Source organism: Parasteatoda tepidariorum, chromosome 4 (assembly GCF_043381705.1).
Source record: "Parasteatoda tepidariorum isolate YZ-2023 chromosome 4, CAS_Ptep_4.0, whole genome shotgun sequence".
Classification (NCBI taxonomy): Eukaryota; Metazoa; Arthropoda; class Arachnida; order Araneae; family Theridiidae; genus Parasteatoda; species Parasteatoda tepidariorum.
Genome location: NC_092207.1, coordinates 61,202,377 through 61,230,238, shown reverse-complemented (window position 1 = coordinate 61,230,238; position 27,862 = coordinate 61,202,377). Strand labels below are relative to the sequence as shown.

Here is a 27,862-nt window from a genome sequence, read left to right as displayed (position 1 = left end):
GTGTTATAGTATAATTCGTGATGTAAATAAAAAATCGTCGAATAAATTCGTAATATATAAATTCGTGAAAAAAAGCACTTTCGACAAAATACTAAAGTAGAGATCTATCGACAAAGACTTGCCTAGCTTAATAGTATGAGATTGCCGCAGCTGATGCTCTCTGGTTATTTCCGTTTCCGTTTTTAAAAGCGCTATATGTTGAGTCACCTCTGCTAGATTTGGCATTTGACATTTTTAGCGGCAATCATTGGTCGATTTTCTAGCGTTGCCATTCGGGGAGTTGTAATGAGGCTTTTTTTTGTCGCCGTTTAAGAGAAATAGTAACGTAAGCAAAACAAAGCAAACGTTGCCACCGGCAGAAAAGAAATACAGCCAAAATTTGGGAGCCACGTAAGAGAATTATATATATTAGATTATAAAGAATACAGATTGTGGGGATAATCTACAAAAAATAAAATACACGTAAAACAAAACGTTTGCAAATCTTAAAACCATTACAATGTTAATTGCTCCGTGAAATTTTTACACCATTTTATTTTTTTCTGACAAAAAATTGTCAAAGTTTCTGATCTAATTAATTAAATAAATTTAACTCAAATAATTTAACAAAACATAAAATACTATATTGTACTCTTACCTTAGTTGCTAAGTCCGTTGAAATACGTCCAATGCCATCAGAAAAACAATAAGGCTTGTCATTATTAGCTGAATCACGTCCTCTTTCAATATCCAGTTCTGTTCGAATGTGACGGGGATCTTCTAATGGTACAGTAACAGCATCTTCTGTTTGAGAAAAACATTGCCCCATTCTTGCCATATACTTGGGAACTGAGTGAATGTGAGAGAAATCTCCCATCCACGATCGGATATGTTGAGCTGTATTACCTTTAGTATCTCTAGCGTACGTCCATATGCCATGATCACGAATCTGCGAATTAGACCAAGCCAGGAACTCGTAGTTGCGTGATCCGATGCGTATTCCTGTAGACAATGGCTTACGGATGGAATAATCTAAAATATTCCTATTTGCATACGCAGCGTTGAAACTTAATTTTAAGTTATTATCATCTCTAAATGATACCCTAATCGCATACTCCGAATCAAAGTTTCTAAGAACCCTGTTGCCGAACATAATTTCAGGTGGCCATAATAATTGACGCGTGGGTGTCAAAGTTATGCGACGGATCATTCGGCTTTTTTCCGGCACAACATAATGCATGTAGTTAATTTCATCTTTATGGTTGAGATGATAATAATACTGCCGCTCGATTGCATGCCAATAGTTAATGATTTTCCCCGACTCCAGTGCTGAGAAGACTAGTGTTAAGGCTTTTTCCAGACAATCACTATTTACAGAGGAAAGTTCACCTAAAGCGATTAAAGAGTTCTCCACGCTGGATGTTTGGGCACAGATTGTGAAATTTCTTCTAAGAATGGCGGTCATCATGTATGTGCTACCAAAATGACCCCAGTTGACGTGAGGGATGATGGGTTCTGCTTTCTGCAATGTAATGATGTAGGCGTAATGTATAGGTTTTTCCCCATATCGAAAATGAATTCTGCTCACAACTTCTTCAATCACAGACGCTTTCGTTAAACACAATTTCAAAACATTCGCTCCACCCAATATTTCGACTTTAAGTGAGTTACCATTTGTTGTAGCACATCTACGTCTTATGTTATTATTTCTTAACAAGCTTTCTTGTACTTTGAAAATAATGGGCGGATTGCACAAGTCAAAGAAAATTTCATGACAATCTATATTGACAAACACATTTTTGATATTACTGTAAGAGAAAACTAATTCGTGGATATTTTCTGGGGAAGCAACGTATTTTATAATGACAGATCGGCTGTCGTGATAGAAATTCACGTGGCAAGAGTCGATAATCTCCAGTGAGGAGTATTGATGAAAGGTACCATCAAGCGGCAAAACTCCAAAACTAAGTGTCTCACACTTTAAACCAATATGGGAGTGGTTACGAGCTTTTGAGAAGGCTTTGTTTTCATAAAACGTCAATATTGGCGTGGGGTTTGGATAGAATAAGTTCTTCCATCTACTGCGCAACTGCCGGAAGTATTGCAGCCATTCCTCGTTTCTTGGTGAACATTTTGCCGTAACTTGAATACAGAGATCTTCTATTTCAGGGTGATCTTCTTCCTCTTCAGCTCTCTTCACTTTCAGAAAATTGAGAGAGACGTCCATCAGACCACATTTTTCAAAATGAATGATCAGTTGATCAAGATATGCCTTGAATTTCTCATTTATATTATCTTCTGTACGGTATTTCTCCGTTGGCACTAGGGTAGTCCTAAAATGAATGACTTCCATTTCTGACATAGCTGAAAATATATATAAATGTATATATATTGTCATTAATGTAGAGTAGCAGAAAAATACATCTATCTGCTAACGCAATCAAAATGAAAATATGATCATGATTGGTGAACAAATTTCGAAATTTCTTAAGAACACGTACTACTTTTTTATCGGAACGTGATCATCGCGATCTTGCAGTAAGAAAAAAACGATTTTGAAAGCTGCTTCTTGTTTTGTCTTCATCTAAGGCTGGTTCTTGTGATAAAAATACTGCTCTAACTCCATTTTATATTTTTAACTGAGAGATATATTCTATATGAATTACAATATCTAATCAGGGGTCTGTTTAGAAGAAATTTGAGTCCGTTAACGGACCCTTCACAAAATATCTTTTCATAAAAACGAACCTTTCACAAAATATTTTAACTTAAAAACGGACCCTTCACAAAATAATTTATCTTTTAATCGGACCCTTCACAAATTTGTTTATCTTCATTATTATTTTGTTAATCGAATAAACCCTTTCCAGGGCAGAAAACAAGAAAGATGGATGTAAACGAATTAAGTTTTGTCTTCGGCAGACGATTCTTCCATTATTCGTCCGAAATTAATATTCTGCGTTCAGCAGTATAGGCTAAATACCAAATATTTGTATGTTGCATCTCTAATTTAGAAGCAGCAATTGTTGTTTATTTTTTAAAATTTAATTTTTTTAATTATAATTTTACAGTGTTGAGCATAATCTTGTATGTCTTTACAATTTAAAAACTCCTTGAAAAAGTTTTTTTTTGCAATAACGGACCCTATTTGCACAAATTCATAAAAACGGACCCTGGTTGAAAGAATGTGAATAATTTTTTCACAATTTCACGAAAAACGGACCTTTCACAAAATGTCTGGACAGACCCCTGCTAATGAAAATCACTGTATTCTAATGAAAAAAATATTGTTGATGTTACGATTCGAAAGTTATAAAATATGTTAACTGATCTTTCGTGTGTTTCTGAAGAGATCATGGGGAAGCGACCCTAGCCGCGTACTATGACGTTTCCGAGCATGGGTTTAATCCTGATGATTTGCTCTTTCCTAGAAGTTTATAGCAACATTTATGCGACTCTGTGCTATATATAACGATTTTAAACTTGCACTTTTCTATAAAGAATAGGCTAAAAATGTCACATGAAAATAAAAAAAAGCTTAAGGTTGGAAGGAGAAATCGATTGCATACTTGAAATCAGAAATATCCAAGATCCATTAAAAATCATATAAAAAAAATTTGTTCTCCATTGTAATTTAACCGACTTTTTTTTTTATAAATGAAAATAGAAAAGAAATTTATATTTTAAACAAACGTAAATTTTAAAATTAAAGAATATAATTTCTTAAATGTATATTAAATATTTATAAGAGGCGAAAATAAGTACTGTGATATATGAATATATAATAAAATAGTTTATGTAGATGAAGGGAAAAAATTATATTTAAAATTTTTCTTATCGATATTATTAAAATATTCCTGTAATAATGATATGAAATTTAAAAATATATAATATGTTAACAATATGTTTTAAACTATTTAGAAAAAAATATTTGTCATAAATGTAACTTATCTTTTAAATAACATTAAATGTATACAAAATTCTGCATAAATTAGTTTACTCGCTAATCTTAAAATAAGCAGTTATAAACGTTTGGAAACTTAGTAGTTTTAATAATATGTTTTGGCAGAATTTAAGCTTTTTTCAGAATTGCTCTGATCATTGATGTATAGCGCAATATGCAACTTAGATGTTTTAAGCGCAAATATAGTAAAAGTGAAATTTACAATTTTAATTCAGAAATGAAATAAACTGAAATATAAATATGTCCCAAAAAATGTTTAAGGCGATAAATTATAACCGAAACATTAATTTTACAATACATACACACACAACACATGCACACACAATAACATACACACACAAAATACACCTTGTGATTCAAAATATTTTTCGACTATTATTAAAAAAATAAATAATAAAATGCGATAAATAATTATTAAAAATTATTTCTTTAGTAGATGACCTTGATAGCCTGGTCGGTAGGGCACTGGGCCCATATCCAAGAGGTCGTGGGTTCGATCCTCGCCGGCTGAAGACTCCTCGTGTAGTAAATGGTGACTGATGCACGTTAAATCTGTCGAGTCTCAATGTCTCCCACAACAAATCAATACCTCTGGGGGTACTGATCCAGGAGTTTCCTTGTCTTCTGGATTGGTTCAAAATTACAAGGCTACGGAGTTGAACGTAAGTAGTCGTAAACCCATGAAATTGGGTCGGCTGTTCAACGACGGTTATAAAATAAAATAAAATTATCCTTTAAAGTTTTCGAGATATACGCAAAAAGTGAAATGAACATTGAAGGGGTCCCAACTTCAAATCGCTCTCCTGACCAAACAATTGGAATCCCAAATAGCAAGAGTACCCACATATTTTATATGTCAAAAATTGATATCCGGTGGAGAAAAAAATGTTTTATTCAAAAATTAATTTTTTGTGTCTGCTTTCATATTGTCTGCACAACTTAATTAGTATATTTTAGATGAAGCAGTTTCTAAGCACAAAGATTGAGTCCTAAAACGCGGTCATTAACAGTTAGGAAAAATTTAAAAAGCGGTGACAATTTTTCGTAAATTTCATTGGCTTCAACTCTCAGTTGGTGGTTTATAACAGTGTTCCCCAACCTTTTTATTACCGCGGACCTGTCAACGTTTGATAATTTTACCTAGGCCCGCTGGGACGGACGGACGTTGATTGTTTATAATTTAGATTATTTTGATTTATTAATTTTTATTTAATTGTATTTAAACATGCCTTCAAAATAAAATACAGTTACGCCAAAAACTCAACGCTGTTGAACAAAGTGATTTAACATTTTAACTTACTAGAAAGTTAAATTAATGAGTCACGATCGAGAGGGAAGACGGAGTTCTTCATTAGTTCCAATGTAAATTTCGCGACGCGCTTTCGTGTTTTATTTATGATATTTACAGTTATGATGATTGATTTTTTTATTAAATCTAATTGAAAGAGAAAATAGTTGCGGTGGCTTTCTTTTCCTTTTTTCTGTTTTTTTTTTTTTGTTTACTTTTTAAAACATTAAATTTATGTCACTACCTTTGGGGGCCACATTTTTTTAAAATAAATAAAATTTTAATGGAACACAAATATTTTTAATTTGAGGTATAAACCTAGGAATTTAAATCAGTTTCAATGAAATGGGCGGCCCGGTACCATTTGATCCACGGACCGGGGGTTGGGGAACACTGGTTTATAACATAGATATTTAATTTACAAATTTTTCGGTCAGTAGAAATTAGTTAAATCATTTTGTTTCTTCAATCAATTTCTCCCAGTTTTAAAATTTTTCTGCTAAGTGGCTACTTCGCATTAGATTAAGGCTGAATCAAAGTATTCCTTTGTTTTCACATTATACGTCTTTGGACAATGCGCATATTAAAAAAACGGACTATCCTGAATAACTTTTGATCGAATAATCGTTCTAGATTCGATATATAGTTATGATCGTTCTAGAACTCAATCTCAACAGTTCGAGGAAGTGACCTCAAATATGCTGATAATTAGTGGTGACGACGTTTTAAGTTACGAAATAAATAGAAAAATCACACTTTATCTTAATAAACATATCCTTTTTTAAACAAATTCGGATTTCTGACCCCCAAAATATAGAGGGTCAGGAAAGTAGTCTAAAGTTTGGACCCCTTAAAGTTATTTTCACTTTTTGCTTTTAAAACTTTCCACACATTTATAAAATTCGTTTGCATGCAAATCCTAATTCCATGCAAAAAATAACTTTTAGTAGGTATCATATATTTTTTAATATTTTATTTTATAATTGTCGAAAATTTTTAAGCTAAGGAATCCAATTTTTTACATTATTTTTAAGAATGTAATTTTGCATAATAAAATACAAAATTTGAGCAAAATCAGTCAAATAGTTCCTGTGAAATCCAATTTTAAAAATATGTTTTTTTAAATAAAATTTCGCTCAAATTTTGAATTTTGCCAAATAAATTACCTTCTTTAAAATGGTTAAAAATAGTTTTGACTATTATTAAATAACAATTAAATAAAAGTTATACTTTAATTATCTTCGGATAAACAAATTTTTTGATTCAGTGCAATTTTTTTTAATTCGCTTAAAAAGTTCTGGAGATATGGGGAAATACGCAAAAAATAAAATTAGTATTAAGGGACATAAACTTTGAACCGCTTTCCTGACCAGACTATTGGGGCCATATTTCTCAGGTTGCGGCTATCCCCTTTAATTTGATCATCAAGAATCCAAATAAATCGGAAAAATTTATGTTTATTCAGAGAAAGGGCTTCTTTGTACCTGATTTCGTAACTTAAAATATCGTCTGCATTAATTAATGAGCATATTTGAGGTCACCCCCCCCCCCTCGAACCGCTGAGATCGAGTTCCGATCAAAAGTTATTCAAGATAGTCCGTTTTTTATTTTAAGCACTGAATGTATGTTTCGATCTCTGCGTGAGCTATTTCAAAGAACAGAACAGCATTCTTTCATACTGTCATTAATTAATAACACACCGTTTATGTATAATTTTTAAAATCTAAATTTTAAAAATGATTTTAAGACATTTATAATTTAAATTAGAAATGGTATTTTTAACCAAGAGCAACGTTGGGGGCATATGTCCCCCTCAATAATTAGAAATTTGCAACAGTCAAGTTAATCAAATAAGAAAAATATGGGGGCATATATCCCCCTCAATAGTTAGAAATTTGCAACAGTCAAGTTAATAAAATAAGAAAAATATATGTAATACAAACATTATAAATACTTTTGTATTAATAAAAGCATATTAAAACTCCTTCGTTTTCATAAAATATCTTTGGTAAAAGATAAGTGTAGAAATTCTATTTTGGGACTTCAAGGTTGAAAACATACCAATGAATAATAATTAGACTTATATTTCAAAAGAGGAGTTTTTTTAAGATCTTTCACTTCCATATAAGGAAGGATTAAACGATTTTTTATGAGTAATAAATAATTTTGATGAGGCGTAAGAATACAGGGAATGCAAAATGACTGGCCTCTTCACACATTTTAATTATCGTATAAAACGGAGGAGCGATGGTTTTTGCGTGCTTTTTGGTGATTCATACATACCAACTAAACTCCGTCAGATTTGACTGGAACTGTGTCTCCCCCTCTCCAGCTGCGAGAGCGGGGATGAGATTTCTGCTTCACCATCGTTTACTAAATAAATGCTTGTGCACAACATGGCCTCATTATTCCTGTTATTTTGACAAATAATTCACGAAAATATCGGGGTTGTTGCCCTGATATTACATATATATAAAAAAAATTAATATTTTTGCAGATAGAGTATTTAAGAATTTTTTTCTTTTGTGAGAAATTTAAAGAGCTATTCTGACTGCGTAATTTAATTTCTATTCCTTTAAAAATTTGACCCCAGTGACGCACATGATTCTTATTCATCACTAGATGACTGCAATTTTTTTTAATTATTTTATGATGATTTCAATTAATTGATTCGGTGCATAAAACATTTGAAAATGTACAGAAAATTAAAATTTTTTTCGAACAAGAAGAATAGGACAAAGTTACAGTTAGTTCGAGAAATATTTTGCACTAAGTGTTCTGTTAAAATATTAATCAATGATAAAAAAAAAATAATAGATAACAATCGAACATATATAAAAATAAAATAATTTAAAATGAATAGAAATGAAAAGTATTTATAAAATTTAATACCTTAGCATTTCTTCTGAACCAATTGCGTATAGTCAAGGTTTCTGCCAAGGAACGAAACTGAACAACTTTATTTTTCTAATCAAAAGGAAATATATCTGAAAGATATCTTGATATCAGTTCCTTTTTAAATCCAAAAACATTGATATCGCATTCCAAGTTAAAAATAAAGCTCAGATTATTTAATTCTCCTAGAAAACGGACATGAAGAAAAATTCCCTTTCATTCTTTCAATGAATAAGTTTATGAGCAGACGATAAATATAGAATGACGTGTTACAACGGATTACTTACTTATTCTGCTGGCCAAGGCTACAACTAGCTGGTTGCGCATCCTTTTTGCACATGACGTCACTTAAAGTTTCGGTTTGCGTTTTCTGTTTTATTCTCTGCTCCTTTCACCAAGTTTTTTCTTGTGAAATATTATGCTCACTCTCTTTAAATTAAATTATTTTGCCTTAATGCCAGATATTCGCTGTTTTAAGTTTAAAATTTTTATTTAGTAGTAAAGAACAATGATAGTAATTATTAATTAATTATTATTAATTAATAACTGAACATCACAACGAAGTCAAAACTTGTGGCGCCAGGCATGGTGCGTAGGCGCCAAAAGAATCAACGGGATTACAAACACACGATCGGCAACCTTGGAACTGCCCCAGTATTTAAGAAGCTTCGAACTTTACTCAGTCTCTATCCCACACAGTCTTACTTAATTTTTATGTTTCTGTTTTTAGCTTGTTATGTTCAGTTGTTAAATAAATGTTTAAGTTTATTGTTGTCATAGTTGTCTTCAACTTAATATGAGAGGGTTCCTCCCCCTCAATTGGTGACCCTTGTNAAAATTATTTTTATGAGTTTTTCTTTTTAATAATTTTTTTTATATAAAAATTATAGTTTTGTGTAGGAATATTTTGTTAATCGCAACAAAATGAACGATTATTTGGATTTGAAATATATACAACTGTACTAGCAATCTTCATGTTAGCAATAACTGCTTCGCAAGGTTTTCCGTGGGATAAGCTGGTGTGGCATCAGCTATTTTAACTGTAACTTTGTATCAACTGTTTTATGCTAGTTTCGGTTTCCGCTACGGATCGACAACGGTACGTCGAAATGGATTGTGGTTGAATGATTTATGAAAACGTTATGAAAATTACGCTTATTCGTGCATAATTCGTGGAAAAAATCGACAAGGTTAAGAAAAAATATCTCGTTTTGGAAAAGGGAAAATTAAGCACGTTTTAAAAATATCCAATAAAAAAACCTTTAAGGGCTTTTAAAAACGATAAGTAACCTTAAAGCATAAGCACTTTTTAAAAAAGCTACGCACCCCGCCTGTAACATTGCGTAGTGACTCGAAAGTCAAATATATTATAAATGTTTCGCACTGTTAAACACTAAGTGGCTATTATTAAATAATAAGCAGACACACACACATATATATATAAACTTATTAGATAACGACATACATATTAGGTGGACCGGAAAGTAATGTCGTTTCGGTGCATTTGATATCAAGATTTTTTTTAAATCAATAATGTATTCGTTAGCCACCTTTTAACGCCAGATCGAAAATGAATCGTAAAAAATGAATTGGTTTTTAAGAGTAGCGAATATTTAATGAGCCGAAACGATATTACTTTCCGGTCCTCCTAATATATATGAGATATATATGCATGCAGCTTATGCGCAGAAAATGAAACTTATTATTTTTCTTAATTTTTCTCACTTTTCTTTCTATCTTCATTGTATATATATAAGTTAATTAATTTTTGTTTTGTCTTATATGATTACATAGCTTCTTATACAATTACATCTCATTCTGATTAGAAGTTTTTAATAGGCGCATTACAAAAACCCGGTGACATCTGCAAGAAGTTAGATTTTATACCCATTTAGTATTCGAAAGTTTCTTTCACAATAGGACATACAAGTGAGGAAAAAAAATTCATATGAAATAGAATGTTTAAAATAATTTTTGGACTACGTATTTTACAAATTTCTGGATAACAAATAAACGACGTATACTGTAAATATTTTGCAATTACTTTATTTACTAAAGTTTTTTTTTCTAGCTTAAATACACAATTTCTTTTTCGGTATTTGCTTACCATTTAATGACTTCTAACATCATACAAACAACTGAATCTATATTTTCTTTTTAAATGAGAAATTTGGTGACAGGGATCTATCTACACATCCTTGAGCTCATTAACCATTTTGCGGTAGTGAGTCTAAACGCCTTCTAAGTAGCAGTTTCTTTTTAACAAAGATACTTTATGATCAGAGTATAACTATCACTCCTGTCAGAATCAATATCTGTTTGCCTCATTTCAGCTATTTTGAGATCAGTTAAAACATTTTCGACTATGTTACATAAATGTCTGACTATCAATTAAACACTGGATTGTAAGTCACAACGCTTTAGAGTTATCACTTACCATGAACAAATACTTTATTTTAAAATGCCGTCATTCGGAAATACTTTTCCCTCCATGTTTATATAATGTATATACATGTTTTCTAATATATACATGTTTATCTTTACTACATGTGTATTATACCTGTGCTTTACTTAACCTTTTAATATGTTTTTAAAACCGTGTGTTTGGGGCAGTATGTCCTTTTTTGGACCTTGTGCCACTAAACCCAGCATTCAATTCAATTCAATTACTACATGTATATAAGTAATATGCCTTACTTCGAGTAAAAGACCAAATCTACATTATCTCAAATTCTATATTTGCCTATAGTTTTTAAAACATTCCAAAGCTATGTCACAAATATGTGACGGTGAGCGAAATAGCATTCTAGCATAGACAGAGCCGGATTATACCTTTCGTGGGCCCTAGGCATAGCCGTTTTTGGGCCCTCCCCTCCTTCCCCCACTCCTCCCCTCTTTTCAAAATATATGCTAAAATTTTCTTCGTATGGAAACGTATTACGCCATTTTAGATGTATTAATTTCAGAAATGACTAAAAGGCGTAAAGCTTACAGTGATTTGTACGATAATTTCGGTTTTCTTGTTCACAAAAATTTGTCAGAATCTGAGATTAAACTAAAAGCGCAAAATTTGGTGAAAATTTACTCATCCGATTTAGAGGAAAACTTTGTAGATGAATTTTTACTATTTTCAAATTTGTATGAACATAAATCTGCACAAGAAATGTTGAAGGCTCAAATTAAAGATAAACTTGTGAATACTTTTCCTAACGTTCACATTGCATTAAGAATATATTTGTCGATTCTTGGATCAAATGCAGAAGGAGAAAGATCTTTCTCCAGATTAAAATTGATAAAAAATTATTTGCGTTCAACAATGAATCAAGATCGTTTGGCATCGCTCGCACTTATGTCTATTGAATACGACATTTTGCGTAGTTTGGAATTCGACAGCATAATACAAGATTTCGTTGAATCCAAAAATCGCAAAAAAGTAATATATTAGATCATAAGATTCTGCAAAATAATTTATTACCGAAAAATATTATATTTTTATTTGTATCTTCATAATTTTGTGCAAAATACACTTGTTGTTTTTAAAGCTAAATTATTTTTGTCAATAAATTTTTTTCTCCCAAGTTCTTCGTAGGCCCCTGAATTTCGTAGGCCCTAGGCACGTGCCTAGTGTGCCTATAGGTTAATCCGGTCCTGCATAGAATATACATAGGAGAAGAAGGCTAGCTTTTGTAGCATAATGTAAACTAATTCTCCAAGGGTTGGTATGGTCCCTGCACAGAACTTCTTGAACCTGGTTTCTACCGTACTGCGTAGGGGAGATGAAAAGTTTTCTCTTTTTAATTTATTATTGGTTTGTTCTACAATTTACACTATTAATAAAGGGTATTGTACTGTTAATAAATATATTCCTTTGAGAAAACATTAATATCATTCAAGTTGATTAAAACTGCTAACACATTTTGACAAAGAAAGAATAAAATTGCGGTGCGAGTGGTAAACCGGTTCACAGGTGACGAACCTCCTAACAGTCACTTTGTTTCTTATGCGCTGGATATTATGTCATACGATGCTCTGTTAAGTCTGAGTACGTTGCTCACCCTGTAAGTTGTTTTTCTTATACAGCATATCGAACCGTGCAATTACCAGTGTTAGTTACATATTCTAAGAGCTGGACTTCTCCTTCGGTTCTAGCACACCGGCCGGGAAATTATAGCGTTTCAGGCTGACTCGCGTGACTGTGGACGAGAAGGGGTTAATGTCAGATTACATCTTTCATTTGAATTGAATCTTAAAATTAGATTACTACAGTAAAAGCCAAAATTATAGCAAAAACGGGGTTTTACGACTTTATTATATAAGCATGAAAGAAAGTTGAGATTTGCTTATTTTTGTTTTCAAGGGAGGTGTCCAAAAAATGGTTCGGTAATATTTTATCGGTTCCCAAACATTTTGCTACGTAATTTATATGGCAAAAAAACTCTTTTTTTTTCTTTTTTACAAATATTTCACATTTTGATTGTTTAAAATTTGGGTAGATATTACAAAAAAAAGACAAGATTACGGATATAAAGAAAAGTTTAATAGGTTTTTTGTTTAAAAAAATTTCGTACAAAATAAAGAACGGATGGCATGGTAAAAGAAAAGAACAAGTATTAAAATTTGTGAATATGAAGAAATATTATCATGCTTTTAGTTGAGCGAAATTATTGCACTTGAACATTTTGATATGCATAAAATAAACACGTTCACAAAATCCTGAAGAGTAATGTATGTATCCGTGATCTGATGAATGTTGTCTAAGTTCAGGATTCAGGCATTATACCAGTTTTAAATAACTGAGCTATAAAAACTTGTTTTTTGTTCAGAATACTTTTTAATGTCTTTAACGATTGTTCGGTGCCTCTTGCACTCACAAGAACTTTCTTATTCTGTAAAATTTCCCTCAATTCCACGTTATCCGCGGAAGAATACTTCACCAAAGTTTCTGCAGCCAATTTCAGTGAATTTTCGTCAATCGGAGATCGCAGAAATACCTTGTTGTTTATATTTAATGGTTTCATTTCCATCTTTTCATGGGTCATGCCAGACTCAAAGTACAAATTTTCGAATTCCCCCAAAACGGCAAATCTGTGATAGGTCACAACAGCTCGCTTAGAAAGAGTACCATATTTGTACACTTGGAAGGGTATGATTTCAAGTACTTCACGTTTATTATAAAATCGCAACTTGACACAAAATCTCCAAAATTCAATGCATAAGGAAGCGGGGGAAAAAAGTTTTCCCTTTGGTATGTCATATTGTTTATCTTTTTTAATTATATATTGCGAAACTTCAGCAACATGAAGGAAAAGTTTAATAAAACTACTCTTGAACATGAGTCCCTCCACTCTTCCACCAGGTTTTTCAATTATGTCTTCGTCTTCAGCCCATAATATCAACACACGCAGAGCGCTTTTGACAATGTTGGGATCACCACACAGATAATTATATTGATTCCATTCATTCGATTCCGAGAAATTGGGTAACCATCGTTGAGAATCTGCGGATTTAATTTGCTGGTCCATTTTCGCAACAATTGGTGAAAACAATGACTCTTGAGTAGGCACTTTTTTAACTTTAATGTTTGCCAAGTAATCGGATACCGTCCATGGGAAGCTCAGGATTTTTCCATCACCATCACGATATGTAACAACATACCAAGCTGAAGCTTTGCGTAACATACCTAGGTAAGCTTCGTTGATATTACTGTACTCCTTGAATTCTTCTAAAAATTCCTCTCGCATACTTTTAGCTAGTCTCTTGATGCATCGCACAACAATTTTTTCAATTTCTGCTTTGTCTTTTCTCTCCTGGAATCGGCAATGTAGGTTTGTGAAGGCACCAGAAAATACTTCTGCTTCGTGTTGTATTCCGTAGTTTCTTAGTACAGTTTTGAGTAACGTGTTGAACTTGTTCCTTGACTTGACAGCATCTTCTCTATATATTTCCCATCCGGGAAATATTAAATCTTGGTCTACCTATTCAACAAAATAATGAATAAATTAACAGGAAGTACAACACTAGTTGAGATTTATTTACCAATGAATACAAAATAAATTATAAATGTGGTAAATAATTCCCAAATCCATAAGAATTTCTTTTTGTTTAAACACATTTTCATTGAAAAGAAAAGCAAAATTGTTAAAAAAAATTATGGGATGTGTTTAAAAAATCACAACTAACGCATTACTTACAATTACCTATTAAATGCCCATGATTTGTAGCCCACGTGATAATAAGGCAAGTTTTTCAAAATGGGGAAGAAGTGATATAATTTGAAGCACAGTTGAACCTTTTATTTTTTATCTGTAAAATTGTAACTTTTAAAACACATACACTGAGTGGCCAAACTATTATGACCAACCAACAGTTAAAGAGCGAGATAGCTACAAAAAGGGAATGCGAGGCAAGTGAACCATCAATTGCACTGTGTTACGCGCGGAGATATAGGCTAGAGGCGTGACTTAACTGAGCTTGAAAGCGTGATGATTGTAGGCGCTCGAAGCGTCGGAACCAGTATCAGAAAAACGGCTGTTCTTTTAAAGTGTATGTTAGTAGTAGTTATTAATGTGTACAGGAAGTGGATTACCAAGCAGAAAACTCAGCAGGTCTCAACGTCAGACTTGTTGTCGTCACAAGCTACTGAATCCTCGAGTTGAAAGGACACTTGCCAGAGTTGTTCAGTACAACAGAAAGGCAACAGGACGTCAAATAGCGACGAAACTTAATGAAGATGCAACTGCAAACGTCTCTGAACGAACTGTGGGCGCGCACATTACATGGCATAAGGGTGTGGGAGCCAACCACCTGTTCGAAAGTTTCTGCTGTCAGCCTTGAACAAGAGCAGACGTCTCCAGTTTGGATTTGATTGTAGATGACTGGAAAAAGGTCATGTGGTCTGATGAATCGCGTTTTCAATCACACCAGTTGGAAACCCCTGTTGTAGATAATTTTAATGTCTCTCTCTCTCTCTCTCGAGATCATTATTTTATATTCCTGCGCTTGGTTTAATGTTGAAAGAAGATAAAGAAGAGAAATTAGACGTTACTAGACGTTCATATCAATAATTAGACGTTCATATCAATAAATTTACTGTCATGTGAAATATATTTCCTAATATCTCAGTAAATAAAATTCTGTAATTTTTTAATTCAATAATGTTGACTTTAGTTCAGAATAAATCTATTTTTAGAGATTCCCTCTAATCTGCCTAACACATTAGCATGGAATTCGAAATCAGTTTTATGGTTGCTTATGTTTTGGATTCATAATTATTTCTCATGCTTGTTTTCTTTTCTGCCAACATAATGCGTAAGGCTAAGATAAAGAGGCTAGGCAATTAATAGCCAATACATTAATTCCTTAGCTTTCCTTGGTTGAAACTATTCTTACGAATACATGTCACTTGCGTTTTTGATTTCTGGGTGGACGGATGTGTTCTGTGAGCTGGGCCATTTTAAAAATTTGCTATTCATATGCATGCAATTCATAAGTATATTAAAAATGAAGATTAATTTTCGTTTTGGTGGAGCTCCATATTTGCAAAAATATAAGAGTTTTATTTATCATATATAATTCTTACTTAAAGCCATTTATGATTTTTAATATATAATTGTTTGCCTATATCACTCTGGCATAAACTATAGAGAGACAATTTGAAATAAATAAATCAACATTTTCAATAATCTGAAACTATCTTGATAATAAATTTGCTTATTTTTATTGGATCTTTCTGTTCACCTTAGTTTTCTTTTCAAATATTGATGATTACTTGTCAAATCTACGTAATCGCTCATTTCGTTATATGATTAACAAAATGTTTTTTTGTTTTTGTGGAAAATGTTGACTTCTGTGAAAATAAAAAATAAATGATGTATAAGAATTGAGTTAATGAGCGAGAATCCTATTTTTTTAAAAACAGAACTGCTCTACAAATGCTTACCAGTACATCGCGGTACGTAATGCTAGCATATTCATTCTCGGACTCGAAGTCTTTAACCACACGGAACATTTTTCCAAGTGCCTTCTTTGATTTGTACGTCTCTTTGTGGTGCTTCTCCATAAAATCAGGAAAAACGTTTGGACGTTCTTCTTGATCTAAACTTTTACTCACACCAGTCTTGGCAAAATCGACAGCATAGGAATACTTCTTAGCTATATCGATGCAAATTTCGGAGAAAATATCATCTCGGTCAGCATGAGCAAGGTGTGCATTCGCAATTGTTCCAACTTGATCATTTTTTATGTAGTTGATTAAACACTCAATCATGTCATTCACCTGCAAAAAAAATATCATTCTGTAGAAACACCTATCTAAATTATACAAAATAAATAAAAATAAAAAAAACAACAAAAAATAATGCGTATGTGGATTTTATAAACACTTGAAATTTTTTTCGCGTCGGCAACAAAGAATTGAAAAATGAAATACTATTACGTGAGTGAACAGTTACAAATATGAACGTTTGAGCATACTTGTTCTGAATTAAAATTCCTTTCTCGAGTGGGTAACGAAAAACCGAGACAAACTGAAGAGTTGGGCAGAAATGAAAAGGTGAATGTGAGCAATTCATAGAAACAAACAGACTGAACTACATTTTTGCTACAATTATGCATATTAATACAGTAAAACCTGTTTTTGTGCGGTCCTTTTTTATGCGATTTTATTTTTGTGCGATTGGTTTTGTGGGATTTTATTTTTGTGGGATTTTTTTTTTGTGCGATTTATTTTTATGCGGTATATGAATCTTAGCGGCGTTAGCACCAGTTTAATGTTTCCTATTAATGTGCATTAATGTTGTGGACGAACTCTGATTACGTGGTCTCCTTGATAACGATGTATCTGAATAACTTCACGATGCTCTGTTTATTTACTTTCATTAGTTCATTTATTATCGTCCACTCCATTTTCTCTTCTGTTTAAAATTTATTCGACGTTAAACAAGTTGAAGTAAATCAGTAAAAAATCGCCTGCTGTGTTAAAATACTTAGTATTTTAGAATTAAACCGTTGTTTTTATTTTGTAAATTCTCGTCTGCTCGTATCTCAAATACTATAGACGCTTCGTATTCAGAGTTTTATACACGATTCATGTGATTAAGGATTCATTTTATAGTGAGATTAAAGGTAAATAAATTAATTACTTTCGTTTCTATTTATATGTAGTTTTTATGATTTTTATTTTATTTTTTAATCATAAGTACTAAATGGACAGGAAGAACCGGAATCTATTACAGCAGATAAAATATATGCAGAGATTCAGATTTCGAAAAAATTGGAAAAGCACTTTCTTAAAATAGATACCAATGGGGAAAGACGCTTAAAATTCCAAAAAGAGCTGAGATCATGCATGTCTCACTATCGTGACGTTTACAAGCAATTGATCAGTCGACCGTCGTCGCAAAAACTAATCACTGACTTTATGGTACCAAAATAACAAATCAATTGAAATCCTATCTTCAAGCGACGAAAGAGATTTTCAACCAATTCATTCCAAGAAGATGCGCGTTTTGGATTACGACGAGTAGCAGCAAACTATTTAATGTATAATTTGAAAACTTCTCTATGTATATGTACAGTGAAGAATTAAATATTTTTACAATTTCTTTAGGTCTAATTTAATTATTTAATTTAATTGAAAGCATTCTCACATCTATTTCATGAATCATTGATGTATTTTCTGAGTCCGACTTTTTTTTATGCTGTCCCTATCCACCGCATAATAAAAGTTTTAGGTTGTATATAGTACAAAGTTGTTATTATATGTTTTTTGACCAACTGAATAATTTATGTATAATTATTTCTTGGATAATTTATGTTTAAATTGTCTTGGTTTCCCAACTAAGTCAAAGAGTAAGAAAATTAATTTAAAGCTTGTAACAAGAAATCAATGTACTAAGTTACACGGACTGACCTGAAACAAAATCAAAACAAAAAAACCAAAATGGGCTCCCCCGTGAGAAGCGAAGAAATAAGTAATTCAGTTTCGGAATAAGAAGTTGCGCGATTACAAATGTTAAACGGTTTGATAGCAAACCGCAAAGCGAACTTTCTTTTAATGTAAATAAAAACGTTCTTCTTTCTTCAGTGAAAGTTAAAATACAGCAATCGAACAGAAAATACTTGCATTTGACAGGTCTACGCCATTTTGGAAACATGAAATCGCTTATTACAGGGTGCGTAGCCAAATTATTAATAAAAAATTAAGTACCTTTTAAGTACTTTTCAAGCACTCAAAAAATTATTTTAAGCACTTTAAAAACATATAATTAGGCAAGGTTGGAAAATTTTTGACAAATTGACAGTTTTATTTTGTTTTAACCGTCATGTCGAAAAAAAAACCTTTTGGTATTGTTATTGAAATTGTCAAAAATCATGAAATTTTGAATAATGAAAAACAAATACGGTTTTCATACGCTACGGACTGACAATACGCCGAAGTAGATTGATTGGGTTTGAATTAATTGTGAAAACGTTGAATAGAACAATGTGAACTGTGTCTTTTTGCATAATTCGTAACGAAAATCAACATGGTAAAAGAAAAATCTCACTTTGAAAAAAAGAAAATTAAGCACTTTTTTAAAGCACCCAATAAAAAAGCACCTTTAAGGGATTTTAAAAAACGAAAATCGAAAATAAGCACTTTCTTAAAAACGCTACGCACCCTGTATTACCCTTATTTTTTCTGTGTCGTCGAGGAGCCAGCCGCATGGGTCATTTTTCATCTAGCAGCCCAGTACAACGTAGCATTCATGTGAAAGTTGACAATAATCAAATGCTGACAATAATGGTGCTCAGGAATGATCAAACTGTCAAGTGGTTCGTTTATTGCTGAAGATTACTGTCAATTTTTCATCTTATTTTAGAATATTCAAAAATTCATAAAATGCATTATTGGATTTAAGCACCCAATCGGCGGGTAGCGTTTAGAGTTCGGCAATTGATGCCGTGAGATAGTGCTCTTACCTAGATCATCACTACCGAGGGTGTACGGTATTGGTCCTCGTTAAACTGTTCTACCGTAAAGTGCTCGAATTCGCGTGCAAGTCGTCGGTTACCGAAACGTGGGTGACATCCCCTCTGCGGAAGATCAAAATTGCGATGGCTTGTCTTCGGATCATCCTGAGGGATGTTTCCCAGACCGTCGCCAATAGCCCATTGTTCAGCTCTAGTGCGACGTAAATGAACAACAACAACAAGATCATCACTGCTACTTAACTTCAGAATAGGGCGCATCACCCTGTAATTTCGCAATGGTCTCTAACTTTTATAATTTTCAAATTTATAAATTAGCTATTATGTGTGCAGGGGTCTGTCCAGACATTTTGTGAAAGGTCCGTTTTTCGTGAAATTGTGAAAAAATTACTCACATTCTTTCAACCAGGGTCCGCTTTTATGAATTTGTGCAAATAGGGTCCGTTATTTAAAAAAAAAAACTTTTTCAAGGAGTTTTTAAATTGTAAAGACATACAAGATTATGCTCAACACTGTAAAATTATAATTAAAAAAATTAAATTTTAAAAAATAAACAACAATTGCTGCTTCTAAATTAGAGATGCAACATACAAATATTTGGTATTTAGCCTATACTGCTGAACGCAGAATATTCATTTCGGACGAATAATGGAAGAATCGTCTGCCGAAGACAAAACTTAATTCGTTTACATCCATCTTTCTTGTTTTCTGCCCTGGAAAGGGTTTATTCGATTGACAAAATAATAATGAAAATAAACAAATTTTTGAAGGGTCCGTTTTTAAGTTAAAATATTTTGTGAAGGGTCCGTTTTTAAGTTAAAATATTTTGTGAAGGGTCCGTTTTTATGGAAAGATATTTTGTGAAGGGTCCGTTAACGGACCCAAATTTCTTCTAAACAGACCCCTGGTGTGTAACAAACAACTAATTTCTTGAGGGCCAAGTCACGAACATTAATCACATAATGATCATTAGTTTCAACGATATTTATCGCAAACGATAATTATGGGTTTTACAATAAATACAGTGTATAACATAATTATCGTTAATATACGGATTATGATCGACAATACAGTTTTGACTCCATTTATTTCAAACTTTGACCACATGAATAATTGTAGACCAAGTTTCTGTTGCAAACACGATTTAAGGAAAATAGTTTGTTAAAGGTAAAGGAATGTCGATTTACATTTTTAGTTTATTCTCTTTTCTTTAATTTTATTCCTAAAATTAATATTAATAACTGAAATGCGCTTACAGTAATAACTGCCTTGTCTGGAATGGAAGCACTTGGAAAATGACCAGGCCGGTGATTGGCGGCATGGAAAATCAAATCTTTAAACCACAAAACAGCATACTCGTCCCCATCTAAATCAGAACCTGCGATAATCACAATTTGAATTACTTATTAATTCAACATCCACACCGCAGATACAAATCATAAATTTAATTTTAAAACGTTTATAAAATTGAATGACTTATAATTCGATGAAAAAAACTTCTGTATCATTAATCATGGCAAGACAGCTCAGGGAGGGCCTGAAACTTCTAAACCAGATGTTGATCTTTCTATACTATTCCAAAAAGCAAACTGATGATGTAAAGTTGTTAATAAATCAAACATTAAGTTTCTTAATATGTTATTAATAGACAAAATTAGGAAATCATAATTAACATAGTACATATAAGTAAATGGTTAAAAATGTAAAAACATTTTTTTACGTTTAAGCTCGTGAGTATGCTTTTTAAAATGACATTCACTACTGAAAGAACGATAATTAGTTTATGCGCACCAAAAATTTATTTGTTAGATTAAAATGTATTTTAAGCGCTTATCTACCAAATTTTAAAACGCTGAATTGCCAAGTGTTGTATTCGTTTAGGTGGAGAATTGGCCGTCAAAGGTAGCTAATAAATAAATTTAGAATATTAATTCACATTGCAATGAATCGTTAGTTTCAGATAAGCGTTCTAAAAACGGAGAACACCTAAATAGCTTTTGATCATGGTAACGCTTAACTTGGTGCGCTTCTGACACTTGCCAACTAAGTTTCAATTTTATTTTTGTTACGATCAAGTAAAGATGAGCCGTTATTAGTTAAAACTTAAAGATCTTTTCTAACAAGTTTCAAAATTCTGTCTTTTGGTCAAGTCGACCAGAGAAATCATCGCCATAGAAAAATTAGTTGTCTTAAATAGGCTAAAAAGAGTTTTAAAAGCAAAAATTAGGAAGCTTTGATGAGCCTTAAATGGTACCGCAGATCTTCTGAAATAGTGTAAATCACAAAAAACATAAAAACAAAATTTAATGAGTTGCCAGAGGTAGTAGATTTGATTGTTGTGAATGCGCTGCTTAGAAGAGAAGCATTCCAATGCCAACAAAAATAGTGATACTATTATTAATAATAGTGATATTGTTCATAGTGTAAATAAACTCCACAATTGAAACTACCTGGTATACGAAGTTTGAATGGGGTACAATTTCAGTCTTTGATTCCGAATAATGATAATTTATCGTGTATACAAAAATTTAATTATTTAAAGGCGTTGTGTGAAGCAAATATCTGATAAAACATTTAAATCTTATAAAAAGATCTGAAAAAAAATATTGTTGATGCTCATGATATTTTTTTTTTAAAATTTTGATAAAATTCTAACAGAAAATGGTGAAGATTTGTGCTCTTGTAAAAGCACTAAAGGTATGAGAAAACTAAGTCATCTGATATTGTATTAATAAATATATTTTGGCAAAAGTTATATAAAGAAAGTAGTAGGAATCATCACTTAAGATCTCAGATGTCCCGGATTTCGATGAATTCCAATTTTATTAGTATCGGTATTTTTTTCAGTATCAGCCTAGAAAACTTAAATAGAGATGTTTTATACAAGAATTCTCATTGTTTATAAAAGTGCATTTAATTTAAGTATGGATATACCATGTAGATATACCATAGTTTTCTACGCGATACAAAACTTTGTTTTAACTATCTTGATAAATTTAATTTAGCTTCTCAATGTAAATTAACCCCTTCCTTCTCGCTCCCTTGAAAATGACGGGCTGAGATTTTGCCAGCTATTTCTCGCTCCCGTGATATTGACGGGTTGGAGTGTTCAGTAGTAATGCGCCAATAAGAATAAAACTAATTCATTTCTTTTGCTCGGAAAACAGTTTATTTCCCATTTTACACACCTGATGGCAGTACCAGGATATTTTCAAGGTAATTGTAGATAGTTAGTTTATTTTAAACTAGTTGCAGCACTAATCAAATGCGCAATACAAATACAAAAGCCAAAAAATAGGCACTTTTATGACCGTTTTCTTGAAAAATAACCGATCCTTAAGGGGTTAAGGGGCTGGGATAGCCTGGTTGGCTGGATTCACGCTCGTGAGGACTGGAGTACGAATCCAGCCTTTCGAAGACTCCTCGTGTAGTAAATGGTGACTGGTGCACGTTAAATCTGTCGGGTCACAGAGTCGTCCATGTTCTCATAACAAATTATACCTCTGGGGGAATTGGAGATTGATCATTCTCTGGTTCCGATCAAAATTGCGATTTATGAATGAATGGATGGCTTATGAATGGGTCGGCCATATAAGCGGGTGCGAATTCTTAGCTATAGATGGCGCCACTGAAAAACAAGCACAATCGCACCCCGTGCTTTAATGGCTTACGACAAAAACATTGTAAATTAACGTATAAAAAATGCGGATCTATGAACAATTAGTTCTTACACCGATAAAATGACATTAAACTCAAAAATTATTATATTTCCCAAATAGAAAGCAATAATTCCCATAACTAAGTTTATTCAGATTCCCAAAATAAAGGTAAAGTAAAGGGGCTCCACCTAATTTAAGTGTTGATTATCGCCATTTTAAATAGGAAACATAATGTTTTGCTATGCACAGCGAAAGTGTTCATTCATGATAAATTTGGCAGGAGACATTGGCGTCCCAGATTAATTTATTGACCACCGAGTTAGCGAATCCTGTGTGATTGTTTGGAGAGGAGTTATCGACCATGCCAACCTTCATCTATCAAAACGAATCGAGTTATCACGTTTTATATACTAGTTAGTGAACTGATGTTTAATAATCGTAGTGGTAGTAACGCCACAGTGATTAATGAAAGAAAAGAATGGTTGTAAATATTACCCCTCCAGTTACTTTGAATATTTTTAAACTCTCAAGTTCCAAGTAACATTGAATTAGAAAATCTAGACTCTTTCAAACCGCGTAAAATTCGTTTGAAGTTAACCGCTTATGTTTTTTTAAAACTTTAAAAGTAAACAAAATCGAAATTAATAATTCGTTTTAATTGATAGATTCTTCTTTCGGATATTTCGTATCAGTGAATTTGCCTAATGTTTATTTAACTCCTAAATGATTTAGAAAAACTAACTTTCCAACTTTGTTACTTCGAATCGGTTGCTGAAGATAACGCTGCGAAAAAGTGATGAGAAAAATCATTTTTTTGAAGAAAAAAAAAACCATTATAGAGACGAAATCGAAGACACGTGGGTGGTCATTTGAAAAAAATATCCCTAGTGTTTAAATGATTCGAAGGAAATAGCCTTAAAAATATTAGATTCAGTTAGAAGAAAATTAAATAGCAGTTCGGAACTCTGTAGTTGGTATGGATGGTGTTTTCTCCATTAAGGAGCATTGCAAGCTCTTGACCGCCTATACATCCGGGTTTGCATTTCTTGTATACGTGTCCTTGTTACCAGATTTATTATTTGTGTTTAAAAGAAGAATCGTCATTTGAAGACCTGTCATTTAAGACGTAAGAATCATCACTGAAATAAAGAATCGTTATAAAACACTTCTTACCTTGTCAACAATATACCAACTTCGAAATTTAAACCGAAATAATTTTTAAAGGAACTCTCAGTTCGAACAATACGCTTGCATTAATATATGATAGTGCACGGCTTGCACCAAGAACAAACAGTAATAAAGAAGTAAAAAGAGGCCAAATTAGATCTGCCAAAAAAAAAGAGTTCTTTCTAAATCTAGCAACCATGTCACCTTTTACACCATTACATCTCTAAATTACTAAAACAAATTTTCACTTCAAACAGAATTCCAGAATTGCTTAATACCTTATAAAATACAGAAAAGTTGAGATCAGAAATTACATAATTTATTTCTTTTATTATAACCATAAAACTATCTGTTTTAAAATATCGCCTAGCAGAATAAACTGTAGCAAGCAGTTGTATACTTTCTAACCGGAAGAAGAAAAGATCAAGAGCTCAAGAGTATTGCTGTTTACATTTATATTGAAAACACCATTAATAAAGAATTCATGTTTGAAAACAAAAAGTTAGCACTCATGCAAATGGTGGAGAAGGAGATAGATGAAGATACTACATTTCCCACTTGAGTGTTTTTCCCTCCTTTGACGAAACTTAAAAAGAGTTATGTTTGACGCCAATACACAATCTAGTAGTGGCGAGTCGTTGAACTCAATACAGATGAATAGTGGCAGCATACAAAATTATTTGTTTGCCATCATGCAGAACCTCAGAAGCTCTTATAGCTGCACCAAACATTTTTCTGCCGTAGGAATAAAAGTGCACCAATAATTTAGAATAATGCAGGTAATTTTGCCAGGGCTAAACAGAATTAAAAAGACTTCATAAATGTTTTTTTAACCATGGAAGAAGTCATTTGGAAAAATATTCCCCCTAGATCTCGGCGACATATCCTTAAATCTGGTATCTAATCGTAATCCAGTGTAAAATATTTAAACACCATTTAAAAAGTCAAATAGGAGATCCAAAACTTACTTAGAATTTTCTACAATTCTAACTCAAATAGTGAGTAACTCTCGGTCTCTTATTAATAGATCCTAATGAATTTAAAATTCGAACACATTTCTTATTGGATTAGTTAGAATAGAGAACATAGACATCTCAAAGATGTTGCATTGTAAAAATTTTATTGTACAAAATCCTACTCCACCGATTTGCTGCAAATTTCGAATTCTGACATTTAAAATTGCATAGATTAAATTAGTGTAAAGTTGTATATCATACAAAGAAATTTTTTCGCTGTAATTAAATAAAATAATAATAATTTCCACAATGCATTATCTTCCGATACACAAGTTTTATAACTGTCTACAAAAATTTCCGCTGTAAAACTATTGCAAATTATGGAGAAATACGCAAAAAGTGAAATTAACATTAAACGGGACTAAACTATCTCTCTCTTGCCTTGGGACCATATTTTCCATCTTACAGCTAACTTCTCCCGACACGTTTTGGAGATCAAGAATCCGAATACATCAACAATATTTATTCAAATACGTCTGTGTTTCTGATTTCGTTAATTAAAAATGTCATCAGCATATATTAATTAGCATATTTAAGGTTACGCCCTCGAACCATTTTGATACAGTTCCAGAACATGAAAATTTGATCATTAGAACAAAAGTAACTAAAGTATTCTAATTTTTAATGCAATGCAAAATTTGATTTGAATATACTTGCTTTTCTATTATTCTTTAATATCTTCAAGTGTATCAGGAAATTATAAAATATTGAAGAAATTTTTTTTCTCAGTAACTGTAAGGTTTGCCACCACTAGATGTCGCTACGAGATATGAACAAAACTTAAGGAGCGAAGCATTTTTTTGATGATGTGATTTACTATTATTTCTATATACTTCATTTTATGTTTGTGTTGTGGTATAATTATGCGTTTAAATAAGTTTGTTTTATGCCAAGAAAGGTTTAGTGTGAAAATTATTTCACATTATGAAAATTTGAAAAAGAACCTGCAAGTTTTACTGTAACATTATTTCCAATCTAATAACTCCAATATTTATTTTTGCCACACCCGCTTCATTGGTTGAGGTGCAAACGACGAGGGGAGGGAAGACCTCCTTTTTTCCAAAGGATACATTTTGACATCAAACCGTTCGATAGAACTGTTTCCTGATGGGTACTCCAAAGGTTTCGCACAACTAGATGGAAACTAAATTTCTGTACAAACATCAAGGAAATAGAGATGTTTCTCACCAAAGATGCACAATTTGAAGATGTGATAAGTCAAATTCTTCTTTCAATTAGTATTCGACAAAAGAAAAGAAAAAAAAAAAGACTCACCAGACATTTCGGTAGGATGAGGTCTCCTTCCATTCTGAGGAAATACAATACAATCCACAATATGTCCTAGTCTTCGTGTTACTTCAGCTCTATCAACAGCAGTGAACTTCCGCACATCTCCAGGCAGAACACATGGATTTTTGGTCACTAACACTTCACCTTTCATAAATACAGAAAGTAATATAATAAACAAACAAATATTTTGATATCAGAGTCAATCTGCAGCACTATCTTCCTAAATTCAAATTTGTCTGAATCAAAATTTACAGACATAAAGCAGATAAAAATTTTACACAAAAAAAAAAAATGTTGTTCTTTCAATTATATTTTCTTATACACTTTGAAATAATGGAATTGCAATTTTTTTTTTAAAAAAAAAAGAGTTTTTGAAGATAAAGAATTATTTTTTAAATTCGTATCGTCTTTTTAATTCTTTATTTTCCAAAATTCCAGGTAACTAAAGAATATTATTTGGAATTTTTGAAAGTCATCATTTACCTTTTACATATCTGTAGATTGGTAAACAAATTTTATCAAAAACCAGAAACAAAGAGTATTTGAGTAAGTTTAGGAATTAAAAATTACTTCTTTGTTTTTTCCCTCAATGACGATTTAAGCTCGATTTTTAAAAATTTGAAATGAAAAATATTTTTCAGATGTTGGGATGTTTTTTTTTCTGAAATGAAAAGTAATTTGCAAATGCTATGATAATTATCAGCGTCTGCTGTTGTGCTGGAGGATTTATTTCTGCTTCCTGGTTCAGTAATAATTAACAAGAAAAAATTATCCCGTAGTGGCAGGGATCTTTTTACAGAGTGTTTTTTTTTTAAAAAAAAAAAAAAGAAGGATGCACTCAGAGGAATTATTTTGTTGACATTTATTTTTATTGAAGGGCCCAGGACTATTGCAGAATAACTGCGTACCTCTTTTTTACTTTCAATTAACCCTTGAAGGGGTGACCCTCAAATGAATATATGATTATTTAAAACTGGAAAAAAAATTATCTAGATTTTTATTATAAAAAAAGCAGTTTGAAAGAGAAAACAAAAAGTTGTGGGAGCTGCTTTCCTAACTTTAGTACTATAAAGTCTTTCAGCTGTAGATCAAATGGTACAGGAACAATAAATTATTTTATTTACTGTGGTGCACTTCTCTGAGGTATGCATGGATGAGGGGTTAACCGGAAACTGCAAGACGTGACCTCACCGATACCGTATTTTTTTTTGAAGGCATGTTTAAATACGATTAAATTAAAATTATTAAATCAATCTAAAATTTAAACAATCAACGCCCCAGCGTCCTCAGCTGGTCTCGGTAAAATTATCGAACGTTGACCAGTCTGCGGCGATCAAAAAAGTTGAACTCTTTTTTTTTCCTTCAGAAAGGCAGCTTGCAACACCCCCTCAGCGACAGAATTCCAAAAAGAAAATATTATTTTAAACCCTAGCTGATCGATCCGTGAATTCTGATTCTTCTGTTTAAATCACGCCATGAATAGAAGCCTAAAAAAATTGAATATTTACGATTTTCCACGTAATCGCCCAATATTACGTTTCCTTCACGCTTATTATAATAAGTGTGTTCGACAGATATCTAATGAAATAATAAATGACTACCCTAGAGATTTAAAAGGTGGGAAATCCGTTTC

At 32.2% G+C, this 27,862-nt stretch overlaps 2 protein-coding genes across 2 annotated transcripts in view; both read right to left on the bottom strand.

Moving 5' to 3' along the window:
- LOC107447299 (uncharacterized) overlaps window positions 1–8,425 on the bottom strand; it is a 31,545-nt gene extending 23,120 nt beyond the window's left edge. Inside the window, exons 1-2 of the mRNA XM_016062173.4 lie at window positions 8,124–8,425; window positions 638–2,343 (exon numbers count right to left, since the gene is read on the bottom strand). Of these exons, the coding sequence (XP_015917659.2) occupies window positions 638–2,341 (1,704 nt within the window). The 5' untranslated portion in view covers window positions 2,342–2,343; window positions 8,124–8,425. The remainder of the gene's footprint in view (window positions 1–637; window positions 2,344–8,123) is intronic.
- A 4,216-nt stretch (window positions 8,426–12,641) lies between these two features.
- The window catches only part of LOC107447298 (uncharacterized), a 218,563-nt gene continuing 203,342 nt past the window's right edge, over window positions 12,642–27,862 (bottom strand). The window contains exons 6-9 of the mRNA XM_071179921.1: window positions 26,215–26,373; window positions 20,354–20,475; window positions 16,066–16,401; window positions 12,642–14,101 (exon numbers count right to left, since the gene is read on the bottom strand). Coding sequence (XP_071036022.1) covers window positions 12,887–14,101; window positions 16,066–16,401; window positions 20,354–20,475; window positions 26,215–26,373 — 1,832 coding nt within the window. The 3' untranslated portion in view covers window positions 12,642–12,886. The remainder of the gene's footprint in view (window positions 14,102–16,065; window positions 16,402–20,353; window positions 20,476–26,214; window positions 26,374–27,862) is intronic.